Source organism: Nylanderia fulva, unplaced genomic scaffold (genome assembly GCF_048542155.1).
Source record: "Nylanderia fulva isolate GAGA-0341 unplaced genomic scaffold, ASM4854215v1 Scaffold7, whole genome shotgun sequence".
NCBI lineage: Eukaryota > Metazoa > Arthropoda > Insecta > Hymenoptera > Formicidae > Nylanderia > Nylanderia fulva.
Window position 1 is genome coordinate 2,015,946 of NW_028190807.1, and position 20,552 is coordinate 2,036,497.

General features: G+C 32.8%; 1 protein-coding gene across 1 annotated transcript; it reads left to right on the forward strand.

Annotated features, from left to right (window-relative positions):
* Positions 1-13,413: 13,413 nt before the first annotated feature.
* Positions 13,414-17,272, forward strand: LOC114934569 (uncharacterized). Its single transcript, XM_029307222.1, has 7 exons — positions 13,414-13,473; positions 13,558-13,680; positions 14,780-14,842; positions 14,957-15,019; positions 15,133-15,174; positions 15,265-15,339; positions 17,198-17,272. Exons 1-7 carry the CDS (start codon positions 13,414-13,416, stop codon positions 17,270-17,272), a joined length of 501 nt encoding a protein of 166 aa, XP_029163055.1.
* The last annotated feature ends 3,280 nt before the right edge of the window (positions 17,273-20,552 follow it).

Consider the following 20,552-nt stretch of genomic DNA (forward strand, 5'->3'; position numbering starts at 1 on the left):
AAAATTTTAAGGTAGATTTTAAAGAAGAGAAAAATTATTAAAAATGTAAACGCTATGAGACAAAGAATGTCTGTATATATTATAATTTGGGGATTCTTTAGATTATTCGACAATTTGTTTATTTCAAATCAGATTACATATAAGACGATCCAGTAACCGCTATCAATCCCTCTATAGTAAGTGCAGACTCTACCTTAGAAGAGACTTCAACTGATCTCTAATATTTTTTTAAAAATTTTAAGGTAGATTTTAAAGAAGAGAAAAATTATTAAAAATGTAAACGCTATGAGACAAAGAATATCTGTATATATTATAATTTGGGGATTCTTTAGATTATTTGACAATTTGTTTATTTGAAAGCAGATTACATAACAGCATATAAGACGATCCAGCAACCGTTATCAATCCCTCTGTAGTAAGTGCAGACTCTACCTTAGAAGAGACTTCAACTGGTCTCTAATATTTTTTTAAAAATTTTAAGGTAGATTCAAAAGAAGAGACAAAAATTATTAAAAATGTAAACGCTATGAGACAAAGAATGTCTGTATATATTATAATTTGGGGATTCTTTAGATTATTTGACAATTTGTTTATTTGAAAGCAAATTACATAACAGCATATAAGACGATCCAGCAACCGTTATCAAGTAAATGCAGACTCTATCTTAAAAGAGACTTCAACTGGCCTCTAATATTTTTGAATACAAAAATTCAGGTAGATTTAAAAGAAGAAAAAAAATTATTAAAAAAAAAGAATACTATGAGACAAAGAATGTCTATATATATTATAATTTGTGGATTCTTTAGATTATTTGACAATTTGTTTATTTCAAATCAGATTACATAACAGCATATAAGACAATCCAGCAACCGTTATCAAGTAAATGCAGACTCTATCTTAGAAGAGACTTCAACTGGTCTCTAATGTTTTTAAAAAAATTTTAAGATAGATTCAAAAGAAGAGAAAAAATTATTAAAAAATGTAAACGTTATGAGACAAAAAATGTCTATATATATTATAATTTGTGGATTTTTTAGATTATTCGACCATTGGTTTATTTTAAGTCAGGTTACATCACAGCATAATTCCACTGCCAAAATTATATATTGCAAATATATTCAAGCTGATTAGCTACTTGTAAGATATCTTAAGGTGTTTACCGTATACATACACGGAGAGAATTTTCTCCCAGAATTTATCTTGAAAATCATGATAATCGTGAGACAATATGGTATTGGGAGAATTTTATAAGAGTTTCTCTGATTAACCATAATGAAAAATATGAATATATACATAGTAAAATTAATCGAACATATTATATATTTTATTGTGGTAGACATGAATATTTTATATTGTGGTAAATTCTAAGAGAAAATTCTCTCTGTATACGCTAATGTTAACAAAGACTAATCTGTCAATTGTTACTCTCTGAACAAGCAGCCATATGTGGTTTGCTTGCAAATCCCAAATAACAACGCGAGAAGCCTTTGTTGTTGTCACGTTGGCCGTTCATGCACGTTTGTTACTACTTACTTAGCGACCGAATATACTTGGCCGACTCTTCTCCCTCGATTCGTTGCTTCATCGATCGTTACGGGACACGCGACCACTCGGTTAATCCTTAAGCACGAAAGCTCGTTTATCTTTATCGGTGTTCCTGAGTCTCAGATGCCGGAGGCACTTTTGTGTAAGAAGATTACCTTTGTCTACAAAAGTGGGAAATCTTTTTCTCACCGTTAATACCTGCTGAACCGTCTCTCAATTCGTATTTTCGTAATCATATTTTTGTATACACACTTATTTTTTATATATTTTCTTTATATACACTTATTGGACAAATACGTAATACAGTTTAAAAAAAAAGTTGATTAAAAAAATCGAAAAGAGTACATAATAAATATGCTATCACAGTTTATTTTTACTATATTTTTTTAAAGAGATATTTTACAGCTATTTTGCTGTATTCTTGATATTAAAATTAAAATTTTAAATGTTGTTATATGTGAATTGTATTATCTCTTTATTTTGAATTTTTCGCATAAATGAAAACACATAAGTCTGTAGTTTACGCGCGATCAAGATGAAGGAAACAAAGTTGTTATTCTTCATTATCGTGTATCTTCTCTCGCGTTGATAACATTAGTCAACCAGACGAAACCAGGTTAAGATCCGTCAATGCGGATCAGTGTTTTCATGTTCATTCCCGGCTGATAGCCTCAAAATGACGACAAAAATAAATTAATGCTGAGTAATCTTGCTTTATTAGAATGTAAGAAGAACGATAGTTACTTTTTTTGAACGATCAGCATCGCTCTTATCATTCTGTGTATAGCGATTATTCATGCTTTTGTGTGAACATCGAGAACCTGACATAAGAATGATAAATGGATTAATATCACCAACAGGGACATATCGGTCGTCCCATAATAATTTGGACGTTTTTATTCTTCTCACGTAACATATCCTCCCGAAAAATGATCTCGTAAATAAATATATGTATACGTGTTTCTTAGAGGGTACAGGCATTTTCTTCTGAAATAAAAGATTGGAAGGCAAACTAAAAAAAATATTTAATATAGAGACGAAGATAGTTTTATTTTGCTTAGAACGCTAAAGAATTTTGACAAATTAAAAATAAATGATAATATACGAGTAACCATTTCGCAATGTTAACTATTTTGATATTAATTCCAATTTTTTTCGACTATAATAATATAATAATATATTTTAATATTTTATTTAGAATTGGTACAAGATTCATCATTTCTGAATGTATCAAATCGAAGATTCCAAGTGAGAAACAGGCAGCAGATAAGCAATAGTAGCACCTTCATCATTCGTACTGTTTCTCCGAGTCACCTATTGTTACTGTTATATTTAATGATGCAATTGCCATTGCATTGCAGATAAGCGTGGTTAAACATCATTTTAAGATAATCAAAATATTGAACTATTATGTGTGTCTATATATCTATGTAGCTTACGCGTAATGATATCAGATATTAGATGTATCTAAATTACAATGCATGCAGTGTGTGCTTTTGAATACGCAATAATGCCACCATAATCCGAGTAAATTAACATTATACTACTGTGATCACAGGTAAATTGTTAAAATTGTCGGTAACAAGTACAGCCTGTGATTTAGCAGTTATCAGTTTATAAATTATGGAAATGTGATAGACACACACATGTGTAAATATTGTATATCGCATTACAAAATTGACTACGGAGATTTTATCGACAAACATGAATTAAATATAAATATTTAACTTTTATTCATTAAATCTAAATTTGAAGATTGAAGTTTATTTTTGTTTGAAATATTAAATTGAATTTTGTAATCAAACATATTAATTATACTATTATTTTCCTAATTTTCATGTCGCGAGGAGAGCAAAGTTGTGTGGTTTTAATAAAGCAAACTTTAGTAATTTTAATATTTTAATAATCTGTAACTTTTTTGTGGATATTACAATATAATTTCCATTGTATTTAATTCTCAGCGTTGCCTTTTAACTAATATTTTGAAATCTCAAACAAATGAATTAAATCAATGAATGCCGGATAAAACTTTGACTTATTAAATTGCTAAAAAATTTAAATCGCAAATTTGATTTTAAATAATTTATCTAATTTTGAGAGAGAGAGAGAGAAAGAAGTAAAAAATACATACTTAAAACTTTAAAAATTAAAATAAAACGAGAAAAGATATGAAATATGAAGAAATATGCTGAAGAAATATGCTGTAATTCAAAGTGGGATGAGTATGCAGAAAGCGGCAAGAACTTATAGTGTTCTTTATGCATGCATTTATCGATGAATACAATCTATTATAATTAAGATTAACAAAAAAGGAAAGCAAATGTTTTTTCCAGAATAACAAAGGAAACTGAAAAAAAAACAAATTTGCAGCTTTGAATTATTTATAATATTAGATTCGTTGCTTATGTATATTTACGCGTAAAAAAAAATGAAATCAAATACAAATTCATTATAAAATGGCTAGGAAAGAATTTGTCGCGGTTTACTCGTATCATCATTGTAATTTATCTTTCTTTTTCATTTAAGACACGAGTTTTATTTTATGAACAAAATTCAAATTAAAACGAGTCGATTATATTTTAAGTTCTTGAAATGTATTTTAGAAACAAAGAACTTAGAGAAAATAGAACTTTTATAAATAAACTCATTTCTATATATACTTAAAAACATTTGGAAGCTGCGCTCAATAATATTGTTAATTAAATATTGATAATAAAATTATTTTTAGACAGAAATTTTTGTAGTTTTCTTTTAATACAGAACTAAGAGAAAGTGTCAATATACTTTCTTTTTCTGCGTACATAAATATTATTAATCAATTTATTCCCCTTTTTATTATAATAAGGAATAAACGAATTTTATAAAAGATGCAAAAATAATTTTTTAAATGAAACAAAAGTATTAAATATTAATAAAATATCAATAAAAAATTGATAAAAAAAATTGTTTGCACAACAGTTGAAAATATTTCTCTTTTAAATTCCTGGGAGTTCGGTGCCTATTGATATATTAGATTATTACGTGAGCCTTGAAAATTTAAAGACTTATTCTGTACAAGGATAAATCACATTTTATGTCCAGTGTTCATATTCTGTTATTGTGCTTTGTATTACGACAAAGTTTATGATGGTTTTGTTCACACGAAAAAGCGAGATTCAATTTCGACACAGTTTTCAAAACCGTGCAAAGCAATTATTTTAATTAACAGTAAGAATGACTTTTTTGGTCCTGTAGTTTCTTTTTTATATAAATATTTGTCAACGAATTTTTGTATCACAAATTACTGGGACAGAACTCTGTCTTGCAAGTCATTTTACGAGTTATGTATTTTCGGCCTTCACGAAGGCAGAAAAGATAGAAATGGGGTAAAGTGTAAAGTATTACTCTTGATTTCCCTCCAAAATATCTTTGAAATAAGGTGGAAAAATATCAAGGAGCTAGTGCGACGAGATAAAGAAGCTCGAACAGTGGAAAGGAATCCCAACGTCAGCCGGAGTGAAAGAAAGAGGACTATTACTATTGATAGCGATGATCGGAGTAATACAAGTGAATGTGGCATAGAAGAGCAAAAAGTTGAAAGCAAAGGACAAAAAAGCAAAAGTTGCACGGAAAAAGAAAAGACATGTGTGCCGGCTCTCTGAAATATTCGGAGGCTAAGTTTATCAGGAAGGTGATTCAACGCCAGTGAATGTGTGGCATCATCTTTGCGATGAAGGTAAGAGTGAGAACTATATAAATATGGTAAGTGTATATAAATAAGCACGATTATAAATCTATTTGATTTATATTTGAATATATGAATCAACAATAACGCGCGCGTAAAACATATCGGGAGAAAGGCGGTATAATGCTACAGTATATAATATGGTATATAGGGAAAAAAGACATCGGATAAATTATTTTATTTTAAGAGAGACGAATGTGTGCAGAAAGAAACTGATATCGATCGTAGCTTCGGTTACGTTGGACATCCTCTATAGTTATGAAATGACATTTTACTATGTAAACAGCCGCATCGACGTTTATTCCGGCGCCCAATGTTCAAACCCTTATAACTCTTTTTCGTGTATTTATCAACAACATCTGACTGAAATATTACTGAATACCTTTTTCAAAGGCAATTCTCGCGTATCTGTTACACAAAAATATTTATTTATATATAAAATAAAATGTCAAAAGGATTTTGTAGTAACAAAATGTTATATGAGAGATAAAAATGTTTTAGAAACTGTTTACACATCCAATTAAATAAATATTGTTTAAAACATATTTTTTATAAAAAATAATTATAAAAAGTCGTTTAACATTTAATATTATTATAATAAATAATAATAACTAATGTAAACAAAATAATAAACAACTAAAATAAATATAAATTGTACGCTATTAAAAAAAAAAAAAAGAATTACGCTATATTCTTTCCAACTGGTTTCCTGGTTTGATGAGTATCATAACAATATATATTTCATTTCAAAAAGGGTTTTTCATTCCATTAATCTAAATCGCCATCTGTTGCTGATGTGAATGCCACCTTCGCTCTTTCCATGCTTGCCTCTCACTCCTTGAATTTTTATAATGTCAATCTCTAAAAATATCTGTCTAAAAAATATGTTTTTTTTAAATAATTTATCTCAACAAAATTATATACATTTTTTATAAATTTAGTAGTTTGAACTTTATTCTTCACTTATCCATTTTTCTATTTTAAAATAAAAGAAAAAATAGAGAATTGAAATAAATAAATATCCCGATGTGAAAAAGTATATATATATATATACATTTAATAGAATCTAGAACATATTACAGAGAGAAAGATCCGAGATTTGATAAAACGCAATAATCTGATCTCTCTCTTCTATAACCATCGCGTAACTCTAATATTCATTCGTCCGATCAGCTGATCGGACGAATCCTTCGTATATGGAATATCGTCGCGTTCTCACTTGAAGAGTGCGCGATCTCCTCCGATAATCCGCGCTCAATTTCAGCAGGCGAACGTGCACGAAGGTTGGAATAGCTATGCCAAGATTCGTCGGGCAGAATGTGAGGAAACCCGAGTGTTTCCACAGGAATTCCAATTTCTTCCCGATTCCTTTAACGAGTCTCTCGTACCGCCGCGAGGTTACCGCTTCGCCTCCATCGATATCAGACGCATGTGATCCTTCCCTGATGTTGCACCACAGACAAGAAAAGTTTTCCCCTCGTTAAAAAAATATCCCTCTGCCTGGAGCGAAGAAAGAGAATAGCGTGATACAAGAGCGTGCGCAGCGGATTTTTATATACCTTGAACTTTCAAACGAAAAACTGTTCTTCTTTAATCGCGAAAGGTTTCCTATTACGTCGTGTCGTCTTTAGCGTCGCTGAAGATATTTTTATGTTGCTACTATTATTGTGTATTTGGTATAAATAATGTAATAAGTTGTGTGTGTGCACTGCGGAAGAGGTATGATCGATAGATCGTAAGAAGATGTAACGTTTAACCTTTTATAGAGAGAGAGCCGTCTTATTTTCAGCTTAAAAGATATTATCGCTATACGCGACATTTCGAAAGTTGGAAAATTCCCGCTTTCTTATAATTTCATTTATTAATTCTTCACAAAAGCATATTAAGTGTGCACGAAATGTCGAATGTTATCTCAAAGTATCGCGCAAGTGTGTTTTGAGATTAAACTTGCTTATTAAAGAGAGATTACTCTCGCTCATATTTTATAAAGATCTCTTGTCCATTATTGAATTCAATCAAGAGTGTAAAACTGGCGAGTATCAAAATTAGACGAAGATTAAACATTGAATAAGATTAATTGCAAATAATAAGATCAACGTTAAATAAGATTAATTGGAAATAAACACTTCCTCTCGTTAATTGTTATAGAGTAGCGATAAAATAAAATCTCGTTAAATTACATAAAGTTAATACAGATAATAAATAAAGAAATTATTGTGTTTTTCTCAGAGTATATAAAATAACAATATAGCTCAATAGAATATAGTATGTATATATAATAGCATACTAAAGTTTAATATTCGAATAAGCCGAGAAGCCGGATGGACTTTAATCTATTAGTGCATTCAAAGACTAGTCTGCATCGATTCAGCCGGTGGAACGAATCTCTCTATTAAGAGGAAAAAAATAATCCGGCTACGATTCTCCGATTATTCGTGAATAACAAGCAGGCAGCTTGCCGGTAATCATCGGGTGCATGCAGCAAATGGAAAAAGAAACGCGATGAGAGATGTGCAATCGGTAGAAGAAACAAAGCACGCAATTAAATCTGTCCTATGGCGAAATCGTATTTCTGTATATTGTACATTTAATTAATATTAGCGACAATGTCAAATGCGGCAGAAGGGTGAAGAAGAGGGAGAGGAGACCCGACAGAGTTGTGATGCTGTTAATTAAGCATAACGGCAAATGCGACGTGCGTAAACGTGGAAAAGGGCGCTCGGGGATCCTTTGTTTGGCAAACGGTAAAGAGCGAATACTTTTTTTTCATTGACGCGATAATTCGTTTTATCTCTTTTCGTTTAAAGAGCTCTTCAAACACATAACTTGAATTATTTTATGACGTTCATATATTTTAAAACTCTGCACCCGTTAATTAATCACAAAAATAAAACGAGAAGGAAAAATCAACTCGGGCAAATTTCGGGGGGAGAGAATAAAAAATAATCCCGCGTTCCATTTTTTTCCCAGTGACCAATCGACGATTCGGAACGATGTGTCAACATTTCGCGAGCGTGAGATTCGAAGTTGCTCATAGAAAAAAAAAAAAAAGGGAAAGAATTGAGCGAAACATTCGGCTGTGTTTCCCCGAAAACTCTGCTCAAAGCACCACACGCCACACCCTGCTAAACCCTCTCTAATACTCTTTAACCCTTTTAACTCCCTAATCCTAAGGGCAAAGGGATCTTCGAGAGCTCATCGTGACGAAAATCATTAATGCAAATTCATTTAATCAGCTACTCACTGCTCTTGTACTCTACCTAATATATATGTATAAGATATTACACCGTATAGAAGTTTTGTTTACCCAAACGTATCTCGTAGGATTTCGCAATTTAAATAATTATTTAAAATGTAAACGCAAAAAATTCTGATTAAGAAGCTGCTTAAAAATGCACGATGCGGTTCGCGGATGGAAAAAACACTTGCTATCGTATAACATAATCGTTCTTCTCGTTTGCTTATTTCCATACACAATTTAAATTAATCTTGGCAAAGTTTTGATTTAATCTTCGTTTCAACATAAGCCCTCGCACGATTTCGAGCATTCAGCTTACCGGGGATTAATGTTTTCGAGCCGGCTGTAGGAACTTAAGACATTGTAATTGAATGTTTTAACGAAAGCAAGTCGGATCAAACTTTGACCCTGTATAACGTTGGTCGGCCAAGTTGGCTCTCTTAGCGCGCATTTAACACAAATTAAGTAACGCAATTCGAATTCGGTCATGACGATACAAGGTGCGAAATCATTTTTGAATAGTCGCATGTCAATGTTCATTTCGAACACAAACGAATGAAGAGGACGTAACTGCTATTCATTTTCGTCATGCATTATTGTATTAGAAAGCTTACTCGTTGGTCGAATAATCCGGTTCGCCGCTTTTAGAAACTGCTTGTCCTTCGTTAAACAGGAAATGATCGTCCAGTAATTGTTGCCGAATCTGTTTGTCTAATGCTCCGAGCGTGTAATAGGTCCCTTTGAGCTCTTCCTTTAACAATGTTAAAGCTTCCTGTACCTAGAGGCATGAGATAATCGTGTTATAAAAGCTATCTCCTAGCCTCACTCTTATGGCAGCTTTAATCCCCTTTCGCCACGCCACGCTAAGCGATACAAAACTAATTGCAGAAATCATTTTCTTCGGATAAACCGCGTGTCTTTTACAAATGGCGGAATTTAGCGCCATTAGAGACTCTATAGTGAGCAAAACGACGTTTAAGAGCATTCGCTTTGTCCGTCTTTATATCCGTTCGACGAACAGAAGAGAGCAAAAACTGTATTTACAAGTTATATACAATGAATTTGTTATATATACATCATTCAATTTGTCAGATATCTTTTTTATTAATATTAATATTATTAATAGCAAATTAAAAAAAAATCAATGATTACAAATTTGTATAATAATTTAAAGAACCGCTGTCTTCCACTTATTTTCCGCTTCAACCTTGCTCGTGATAGAATTGAAGGGATAATCCTTGATCGATTTTACGCAACGAATCTGCGTGCTTTTCCTTGGAATCAAGATTGCCCACTTTTTCTGGCTTGTTCCAATCCAAGTCGGGACGAACATTGTCGACCTTGAAACCACGGGATCGACTAAGCGGGATTGGCAAAGACGTCATAGGTCTTGGGATTAGGTACATATATTGCCCACGCAGATTTCGCCAGGTCAGACTAAATCACGCACATCAAGGCTGAGCCTCAAGCAATCGCCCACGTGTCTTCAGTGAGAAAATTCTTTGTCCGAGAACAAAATCAAATATTTCGATATAAAAATTGTACGAAAAATTGTTCGAATAATGAATAAATTAAGGAGGAAATTTGAAGGAGACGAAGGAGTATTTTTGATGTGAGTGAAAAACAATAATGTATTCAGTGAATTTATTTTTCCTAATTTTACAATTCAGGAATTTTATTTTTTGATTACTTAGAGAATTTCATAATATATCGCTAATATGTATAAAAATGCATACGATTATTTCCCATAAAATATGATTAATTAATCGCTGTTCATTTATCAATTGCTATTATTGTCAAATCTTGAGGAGATAATAAATTGATGTGTCTATTATTGTCTGTTTTAGAACGATATTTTTGAACGCTGTTAATAAAATATATATTATTTATAATCGATCGCGCATGCATTTTTGATATACGATAAAGTGTTCTAGAGAGACATGTCCATCATTTCATTAAAAAAAAGAACGTGTATTGTTTTTCTAAATAAACAATTGTTTCATTTTTCAAAAATTTGATTTCATAGAATATTACGCTTCTTTGTTAGTGAATAATAATTTTTGACTTTATTGATATCTTGAAATATTTCGAATAGAGATAATATGAAATAAATGTCTTAATTAGAGAATATGTTTTATTCTATTCTATTTTCCACCTACATGACCTTTAGCTCTTCCAGTTCTCTCAGTTCGTCATCATTCTGATAGCGCCTCTTTTCGACAAATGCATGACTGCTTGTCGCACATTTTTTCCTATCTCTCTTTCTCTCTTTTTTAACGTAATTATTTTTTTGTTTCTTGCACACTTATCTTCCTTCTGACCCGTCAGCCACTCTATCCTATCTGCCTTCGTCTATCTCGGTAATTTTCTCGTCTCCTCGCCCTGATTTCCGTGCTCGTGCTCGAGATGCATCTCATCCACAGCGTTGGATTTTAATTATATATTTTTTCACGTACTTCCCATTCTCCCTACCTCTTTCTTGACATTCGTGGCAATCACGAGAACTTTGTAGGACGAGAACGCAAAAATATATGAAATTTTGATCAATCCAACGATCATGTCTTTTTTAATCTTTTCTCGATTTAAAAATAGCTATGTCTTATGCCGACAATTGATTTCTTTGTTTATTCTGAACAAAATTCATGCAGTCTGGGAATAAAATAAAATAAAGACACAGATTGGTTTCTGTATAATTAATATATTTTTAATAAATATACTTTTTATGTTTTTCTCTTATATAAAAAATTTGAATAAAAACCGCAATCTTTTGTCTGCAAAAAACATGTCTCTTTTAATCTTTTCTCAATTTAAAAATAGCTGTGTCTTATGCCGACAATTGATTTCTTTGTTTATTCTGAGCAAAATTCATGCAGTCTGGGAATAAAATAAAATAAAGACACAGATTGGTTTCTGTATAATTAATATATTTTTAATAAATATACTTTTTATTTTTTTCTCTTATATAAAAAATTTGAATAAAAACCGCAATCTTTTGTCTGCAAAAAGCAACATTAATAATAACTTACAAAAAATTTAGCATAGATAATAAATGACTTTATAAAAGAAAATCAATCTCAACTAATATAATTTGAGACCAACTCATTCAATATTAGAACTTACAATAATAATCGTCTGTTACTTGCATTATTTATATTTCGAATTTTATTTAGAAATGTTAATAACATTTTCGTCTATCTACGATATTATATATGTATGATTCATTCTACATACAATTCTAATGTACATATTTATTTTAAATTGTACTCCAATTTAAAACATTATCTATTTTTTCTATTATAATCTTAATATATAAAGAAAAATCAATTTTAACCAATTCAATTTAATTTAAAAAATATTTTTTAAATAAAATATTCTATATATATTTATACTATAGATATTTTAAATATAGTTTTTTTAGCGCATTAATAATTCTAATACAGTTCCTATATTTGTTACCTATATCTAACAAACTCTTAAATATTTTCGCATAAATCTCTATAACTGTGGCATGATTAAAGAGCGATAGAAAGCTCAATTATGAATAATACTTCTCTCCAACACCGCGCGCGTTCTCTCTTATAACTCAATAACACATTCCGTGTTACGAATACACAGGCGGGTATAAAGCTGCGGGTTATAAATTACGTCGGGAAACTTTGGTGCGGTGGAAGGTGCGGCGGGAAGAATATTGGCGGCGCACGCAAAACTAAACAAACCTTTCACGAGGATCCTAATGACACGTAACGAACGCGAACTGACACGAACTATGCCCGAACTTCAAAACGCGAGAGGTAGCTCTCGTGTAAATACTGAAGAGGCAAGGAGAAATGCAAGAAAATGGAGCGATATTACTCAAGAGACGAGTGAGAGCATGGAAATTAATTATATTTAAATGTGTCAAGTTCTTAAACTGATGTTCGATGGGTTTCATAAATGTAGGCTACGAAGTGTACAAGCCAACAGAATTATAACATATTTTTACAAAAAAAGTTATCACTTTTAATAATTTTATAAAAAATACTGTCATTTATCTGTATTATTATCGATATTAGATATGACATTTTAAAAGGAATTTTTTTAAAGCTATATATATATAAAAACAGGCCAATTTTAATTGCTTATTATTGTTTCGCGTCACAAAATTCAATTTAATTTTTATAGATATATCTTTAAACTTTTTATTTATGCATATTATATTAGAAAATATATTTTTGTTAATATTCGCATGACTTACATTCTTGTTGAGCTTTTTTTATTTCAGATTTATCAATTTTCATTACTTGTTTCTGCTACTTTTGATACGATACTTGAATGAGAACTGCGATTATTGGCAAAAATAACAGCACTAAAACATGTTGGACTGTCTGGTTCTAGTTATTTGAACAGCGTCAATGCAATTTGTCTATTTATCGTCATTTGTTCCAGAATCAATCGCGGCATAGCCAATAGGGAAGCCGTCACAAAATTCAATTTAATTTTTATAGATATATCTTTAAACTTTTTATTTATGCATATTACATTAGAGAATATATTTCTGTTAATATTCGGATGACTTACATTCTTGTTGAGCTTTTTTTATTTCAGATTTATAAATCATTACTTGTTTCTGCTACTTTTGATACGATACTTGAATGAAAACTGCGATTATTGGTAAAAATAACAGCATTAAAACATGTTGGACTGTCTGGTTCTAGTTATTTGAACAGCGTCAATGCAATTTGTCTATTTATCGTCATTTGTTCCAGAATCAATCGCGGCATAGCCAATAGGGAAACCATCATCTTCTGTCAAATATTCGTTTGAACGGTAGATTCGCTACCATACCCATTCCTCTGATTACTCCCGAGCATCGACGTGGTATCGCGCGATCTCGACAAATTATCCGGTAGTTATCGCCCTTCCCATCATGGAGGACACCAGGTTGCACAAATACTATCGAACGCCCGGATACGGGTTGAACTCGCTGGTCAGGAATGCAGATCGATTAGGGTTATCTCAAGCTCGTCGAGGACTTGGATTTTTCATCAACTTCACTCGATTCGTGTTTCAGATATACCGATTTCTCATCACCGATTATAATCTCCGACGTTACCTCCATTTAAACGCTTATTGCGGAACGCTGACTTTTCTTGCGTTTCTCTTTGCAGCGATTGTAGCCATTTGTTCGATTGCGGTAAGTTCAGCACAGAGTGATCTATTTTTCTATTTTAATACTAAAAGAACAATCCTCTATTTTTTTTATTAAAGTAATTCTATTTCGTTTGGAATAAACTTTGAGTAGAATCAATTAGATATAGTATATGTATAAACAATGAGAGCTAGAACAATTCTATTGTGATCATATACGTAAATCTAAAAATCTGATAAAAATTTTATTGATATAACGCAGGTATTGAAAGTTTTTAGACACAATTACCCATTTAGTAGAGAAAATTCAAGTGAGCTTATTAGTCTGGCAATTAATTTGCATATGATACCGTTCGAGATTCGATACAATAATTAAAATGCTATTGACAATGCGAGTACACGGTTCTATAATTAATTGTTTGCTTTAAAAGCAACGTAATAATATTAATTCGATGTGTAATTAATCAAGAAACAATAAATGAAATCGCAGAATTATCAATATATATATATATATTGTATATATATTCCTCGTCGCGTCACGGTAGTTTTTAAATAGAAATAAAATTCACGTGTTATCGTGCAAAAGAAAACGGGTCACGTATCTTTCGAAAACCGTTCCAACTTCGAACTCTCTTGCCGACTTAAAGAAAATGTAAACAACTTTACAAGGCAATCGCTTGCATACTGATATGTTCGTGTACTGTTGTAACAATATATAACTCTTGCACACGTGAACAAACTATACCGCACCTTCGATATTAAGAAAAGAATTTCAATTATTTCCCGAGTAATGAAACATTTGTCATAATCCTTATCAAAGCAATGACGTTCAAGAATTGTAATTTCGTACTTCAAACAAATTATTCGCAAACAAAGAGATTATTTTTTATCGATTTCGCTCTGATATTTTTCCTTTGCAATTGCGAGAGATTTATTTCTCGATAAAACGAATTAAAAAGTACGCAATATAATAGTTGTTGAGGACTTAACTATCTGCGATATAATTAGATTTAAAATTGTGAAATGGCAAAAATATAGAAAAATACGAGAGTTAACTTAAATATGACAGAAATGTAATTTGACATTTAATATTGATGCATGATTATTTTTTGCTTCAAATAATGAAGTCTTTATTCTGACGTTAGAGTTTAAACATGGTAACGTCGAACGGCGCACTTTTTCGTGAATTGTTCACGAAAGCGGAGAAGGTAAGTTGTGGCAGTCTCGGCAATCACAGCCAGATTGAAGTTTGATCGAGGCTAGAGCGATATTGAACCTTATACTTTAAAAGCATCCAGGCGCTGACTACCAATAATTTATAGAAGTTACCGCGGATGAAGAGCATCGTTAATATCATACCTTCGTACAAATGTATTCACAAACATGTAAGCCACGTCGAGTATTCGAAATTTTACAAATGTATAATTAATAAATAATTTTCCATTTCGCCTAATAATAATAATAATAATAATAATAATAATAATCTTGATTTGTTCAGTTGCAACGGATGAGCGTGTTCCAAGAGAAAATGAAGAAAATGGTAAGCATTGGTAATCTACATAATAGTCTCCTCGTTACTCTCTCTCATTGGTTAAATATTTAACCGATTTCTCTCTCTTCTCCGTGACAGTTATGCAAGGAGCACCTGGAGCTGGAAATAATGAACAGCAAAATGTCATGCATCGAGAAGCTATTGAAACCGGAGGTAAATTATTTGTCTCGATAAATGGGTCTCGTTGCGCGGTCGGGTCGTTACTCACGAATGAAAAAAAAAGCAAAGAGAAAAAGAAACACCGTTTGAAACTTGAACGTTAGCCACGCGCGAATCCTTTTGTCGCGCTTTAATTCAGCGTTATAGATAAAAATCATTGGACCGTGACCCTATTCAGAATTTACGCGCGCAGGATCATCGACCTTAAATAATTTAATAATTCGCAAACTCTCTCTCTTCTCTCTCTCTCTCTCTCTCTCTCTGCGAATACGATGGAGGTTGCGGAAACCCACATAGATATAGTCGCGCGATTCGATGCCAATCGTGAGCTCGCTTTTAATTAAAGTTTCGCCGTCGTCGAAGAATGAGAGACTTTGATAGAACGCATTTACCGCGATTTTCCGCGTGTACGCGCCGGATATCGTTACGACAGGAAGTGGCAACCTTCCGCGCGACAGACACGAGACGACCTATAAACTCTGAATTACCAAAGGTCATATAAACGCATCATGCCTTTCAACGACTTTCGGTCGTTGCGTCGGACATTAGATCAATCCCGGTATAGCCCGATTGGCAGACATAAAATTAGATTCATGCTCGACCCTATCTTTACTCTCAGACCTCTCTCCACGAGTATATTGCTCGATGAGATATTTTTATTTACTCCGTTAATCTTTTTTCCGCACGTTCTATGTGTGTGTGCGAGTATGTGCGTACGTGTGGCTCTATATTTCACCGCTTCCTCTCTTCAAGTGCCTTATTTTCTACTGACAATGGAATTAACAGTCTCATATATATGTCGGTGCAATGTCGAATTGAATCTAAATCATTCAAGAAATTAGCTTAACGAGATGAAGAGGGTTGGAGCACACGGAAATTACGAACTATATGTCTTGTCTGTGACATAAAGAATTAGATTATTTTAGTCGAATGGAAATTCCATTCGATTGCAAAGTTTTCTATCGAAATTTTCTAAAGTGTCATCATTTTTTTTTTTTTATTATTTCGTTTCTTTTGATTTACTCGGCTGACGAATCTTACTTGTGATATATACATTAGATATTATAATATGTTAATACGAATCATTTCATTTGTTGCTGAAATTACCGTATATCTTGCAATTTAATATTACAATGATATAAAAGATCGTTTATAGTAATCAAGGTAAAATTATATAGACGATTATCTAGAGGAAGTTTTGGCGTCATCTTATCTTTATACAGATAATAAAAATATGTATTATTTATATCTGCATCTTAGATGAAAAAAAGTGTTATTTACTCTAAATTATCTAGAATAATGTTCAGATAATTTGATTTAGAGTCATAGCACGTAAAACTACTTAATTAGTAGAACTTGAGCAGTAAGCGATAAACATTTATTAATAAAATTATGAATATATTTTTATATTTCTTTTATAATTTACTTTTTTTTATAACTGTGTTTACATAAGTGGTCTTCAAAATAATATAAAAATAATATGATTTGGAAGTTATCTAGACGAATCGCCATATAATGTGATCTTTTATCTAGATATATTCAAAACAAAATAATCTTTATTTTAGATAAAATAAATCATCGAAGCACAACACTGTGTATATACAGAGTGTTAGTACCGGAACAGCAGAATAACTCGAAAAATGAGTCCTAGAAAAAATGCTAAGTACTGGGTTTTTATGATTTTTTTCTGGCTATCTGACGTTCAAATAGCCAGGAAAAAATCATAAAAACCCAGTACTTAGCATTTTTTCTAGGACTCATTTTTCGAGTTATTCTGCTGTTCCGGTACTTTTATAACACCTTGTATAAATGATGTGTAGCATTTCTATGTTGACAGTAGTCTCTCTTTCAGGAACAATCCGAATGGCGTCGTAGCAGATCACCGAAGGTATATCACCGTCCAATTAACGCAGAGGTATCAAAATAATAAGTAAGAATATATATTGAAACGCAAAATTAATATATATGTAAACAATTTTGGCTCTACTCCATTCTCATTTCCATAACTGGTGATGTCAATAGCTATGTTAATTGATGTAAATGAAATAATCGTTGCCTGACATCACGTTTTAAACAGATAGTGTAAATCTCATGACGTACATAATGAAGTAATACATTTACATATCCCCATAATATGCTCATTAATTGTGAGCAGTTAATTGTAAACATTAATTACTGTGATTTGATTAACGTCTCGAAATTAAATTGAATTTATTTAGTGCATTCGTTTTGTATGTATTTATAGGTAATGGGACACAATTTACAATGGCCTAGTATATGGCTATCATAGACATAAATTAATACAAGTTTTAATGAATTACACAAGCGCGTTCGGTGAAGTGTGAAGTTAAAAATATTTTTACACACACACACACACACAAAATGGTAGCGAGAAAAAAAGAAAAAAGAAACGATTGCAATGGTTTTATCACATCGTGGTATCGTGTTGCTCTGTATATTCTTGTTCAAACAAATGTAATTTTCGTATGATCACGCGTAAAACAGTATAAATCGTGACCTATTAAATAAACTGCGTATTGTATAAAACGCGCCGATTCTATGACAAAACTTTCGCTATTGAAATAGCCAACATGCGCCAAAATTTTTGTGCGTGCTGAAATTTATCAAAAAAGAATGCGACAGCCTTTTTGCGGTTGACCATACGAGTATTTGTGAATTTTTTAAAAAGTAAACGCCATAACGTCGTTTGCATTGCTATATTCTGCCTCTTTCACATTTCAATATTCAAATATTTTGATTATGTTACTCACAGTCCAATTCTGAGAGAAAAAAATCAAAACTATTTTTCAGAATATCTGCTCTGTTATAGTTACGCAATTATATTATAGATATATTCGTTCGATTGTTCAAGGCATGAATGATAGGTGGAAATCGATTTTATGTCACGCATCTGTGTCATATGTGTCGGTATCTATATATATATATATATATATATAAATATATTATGATAGTTGCCGATTAATTTTAACCACATTCTATATAAAAGCACCCCCGAATTGATATAATATTATTAATTATTCAATTTGAATTCTCCGCATAGGATCTTAATCCATTGATAATAAAATCTCGTATGCATAGAAACGTTCAAGGTATCGTCTTCATGCTCAAACCAATTCGTCCGACATAAAATTAACCGAATAGTCCTTGAGATCGAAGAGTTGTCTGGATATATGGCTGATATACGTTATGCAACAATGAGGGCTATTGTGAAAGCAACCCCATTGTTTTAAGACAAACGTTGAAATTTAACGCTATTATCCCACTCGCGTAAATAAGAAAAGACAATTTAGCATGATTACGATCTCCCCAAACTTCAACTACGTCTACTATCTCAAGACGATCGCTCGCTTACGTTATGTGTTATCCTTGCACAACGCGGTGCACTGTGCTTGTGCAATACGCATCATTGACGTAATAGTCTGAACAACTTCAACTATGATAAATTCACTCTTTCGCCTAAGATAGTACACTTGCATTCCGCGTTCTCTTTCGCGTTGTAAAATTTAATTATTTCATTTTGAAATTAATCAATCATGCTTTCTTTACATCCTCGAGAGATTTTCTTTACATGTAATACAATATGTAATATAATATGTATTTTCGCGAAATTCTTTTTCCAAAATTTTGTTAAACGATTGTTCAATTATTTAAATTATTTAATTCAAAGGTTACATTTTTTTAAATTATTAAAATTATTTAATTCAAAAGTTAAATTATTAAATACAATTTTTAAATTACTAAAATTATTTAATTTAAAAATTAAAAACTCATTTAAAAAACTTTTGGAAAGAGATTTCGCGAAAATGCATATTACATTACATATCGTATGTAAAGAAAATCCCTCGAGCATGTATAAAGAAAGAATGAATATCCTTCTCGATTGAGAGAAGGGTGGGAAGGGAGGGATGGATTTTGCGTTGCGCGCGAGATTGATATTTCGTTGATACATCCTCGATTTCTTCCACAACCCCCTGCTCGAAGTCTGACTCACCCCCGGGTGCCGACCGATCGCGCGTCTTCTCTTCTCGGCCGCGTTTACGGATGTCGCCAGTAGTCCGGACTAGACTTCGGCGCGGCGAGTCTGACCATACGATCGTCCGTTTCCACTGCGGGTCGACTATTCCTGATTCCCTCGCCGCACACGTGGAAGTAGACTGGCTCAGAAATTGAACCGGCGGCCGCGGCTACGTGGGTAGCTACGAGAGAACACACAGCAGGGTCTTTGCTCTCGTTTAATATTTTAGCCAGTCCATTGGCTGCTGCCGCTCGAGGCATCGACATGCGCTCTGGCTTTCGGCTCTCTCTCTCTCTCTCTCTCTCTCTCTCTCTCTCTCGTTCCGCTTACGTTCCGCTCCGCTACACGCGGCACGGCACGACACGACACGACACGACCGACACGGCACGGCACGACACGGCACGACACGGCGCGCTCTCACACGCCTCGTTACGTCAGGCCGGCCCAAACTTTCAGCTCCGGGAGTAATCTAACGAATGCGCTACACGCGGCATCCGATATCGATATGGGGATGAGACGGATCGATCCGCCGCCCTCTCGCGCGCACTCGGCCTATTTATTCGGCCATCGATCCCGCGGCTATCGAACCGCAACGGCGGCCGCTTACGGTTCGGAAAGTGTTACATTCCGACCGATTCGAGAGAGAGAGAGAGAGAGGGAGAGGACCTCGTTATATAAACGGTGGATCGTTACCGTATCGTTAAACTCAGATTTTCGCCTCGATACGATGTTTATACAATCGTCGAGAGAGGGAGAGAGGAATATCGGTAATAAAAGAGGATTTCTCCAGAGAAGTGCAATTGAAATCGGAGGAACTAATTTAGGAACTTTCGATATTGAAATTCGGCCTCTCCTTAATCGTGTTTTCTGGGCTTTTCTTAATTTTGTACGAAGCGCGAAGTTCTTATTCTCGCGAATGGAAAATCATTCTATTCTATTCGCCACCGAAAACTTTGTACTTGATGTTTTGGAGCAATATATATTGGAGTATATATATATATATATATATATATATATATATATATATATAGAGGATGGTCTGGTGTTTTAAAGTTATGATGTATGGAATCACGTTTGATGTTTGTAGGAATTAACGCGAGAGAATATTCCACGTTTGCTTGATGTAATGTTGATGAATGGGTAATTTCGCAAAGTTCAGAACCCCCGGCCT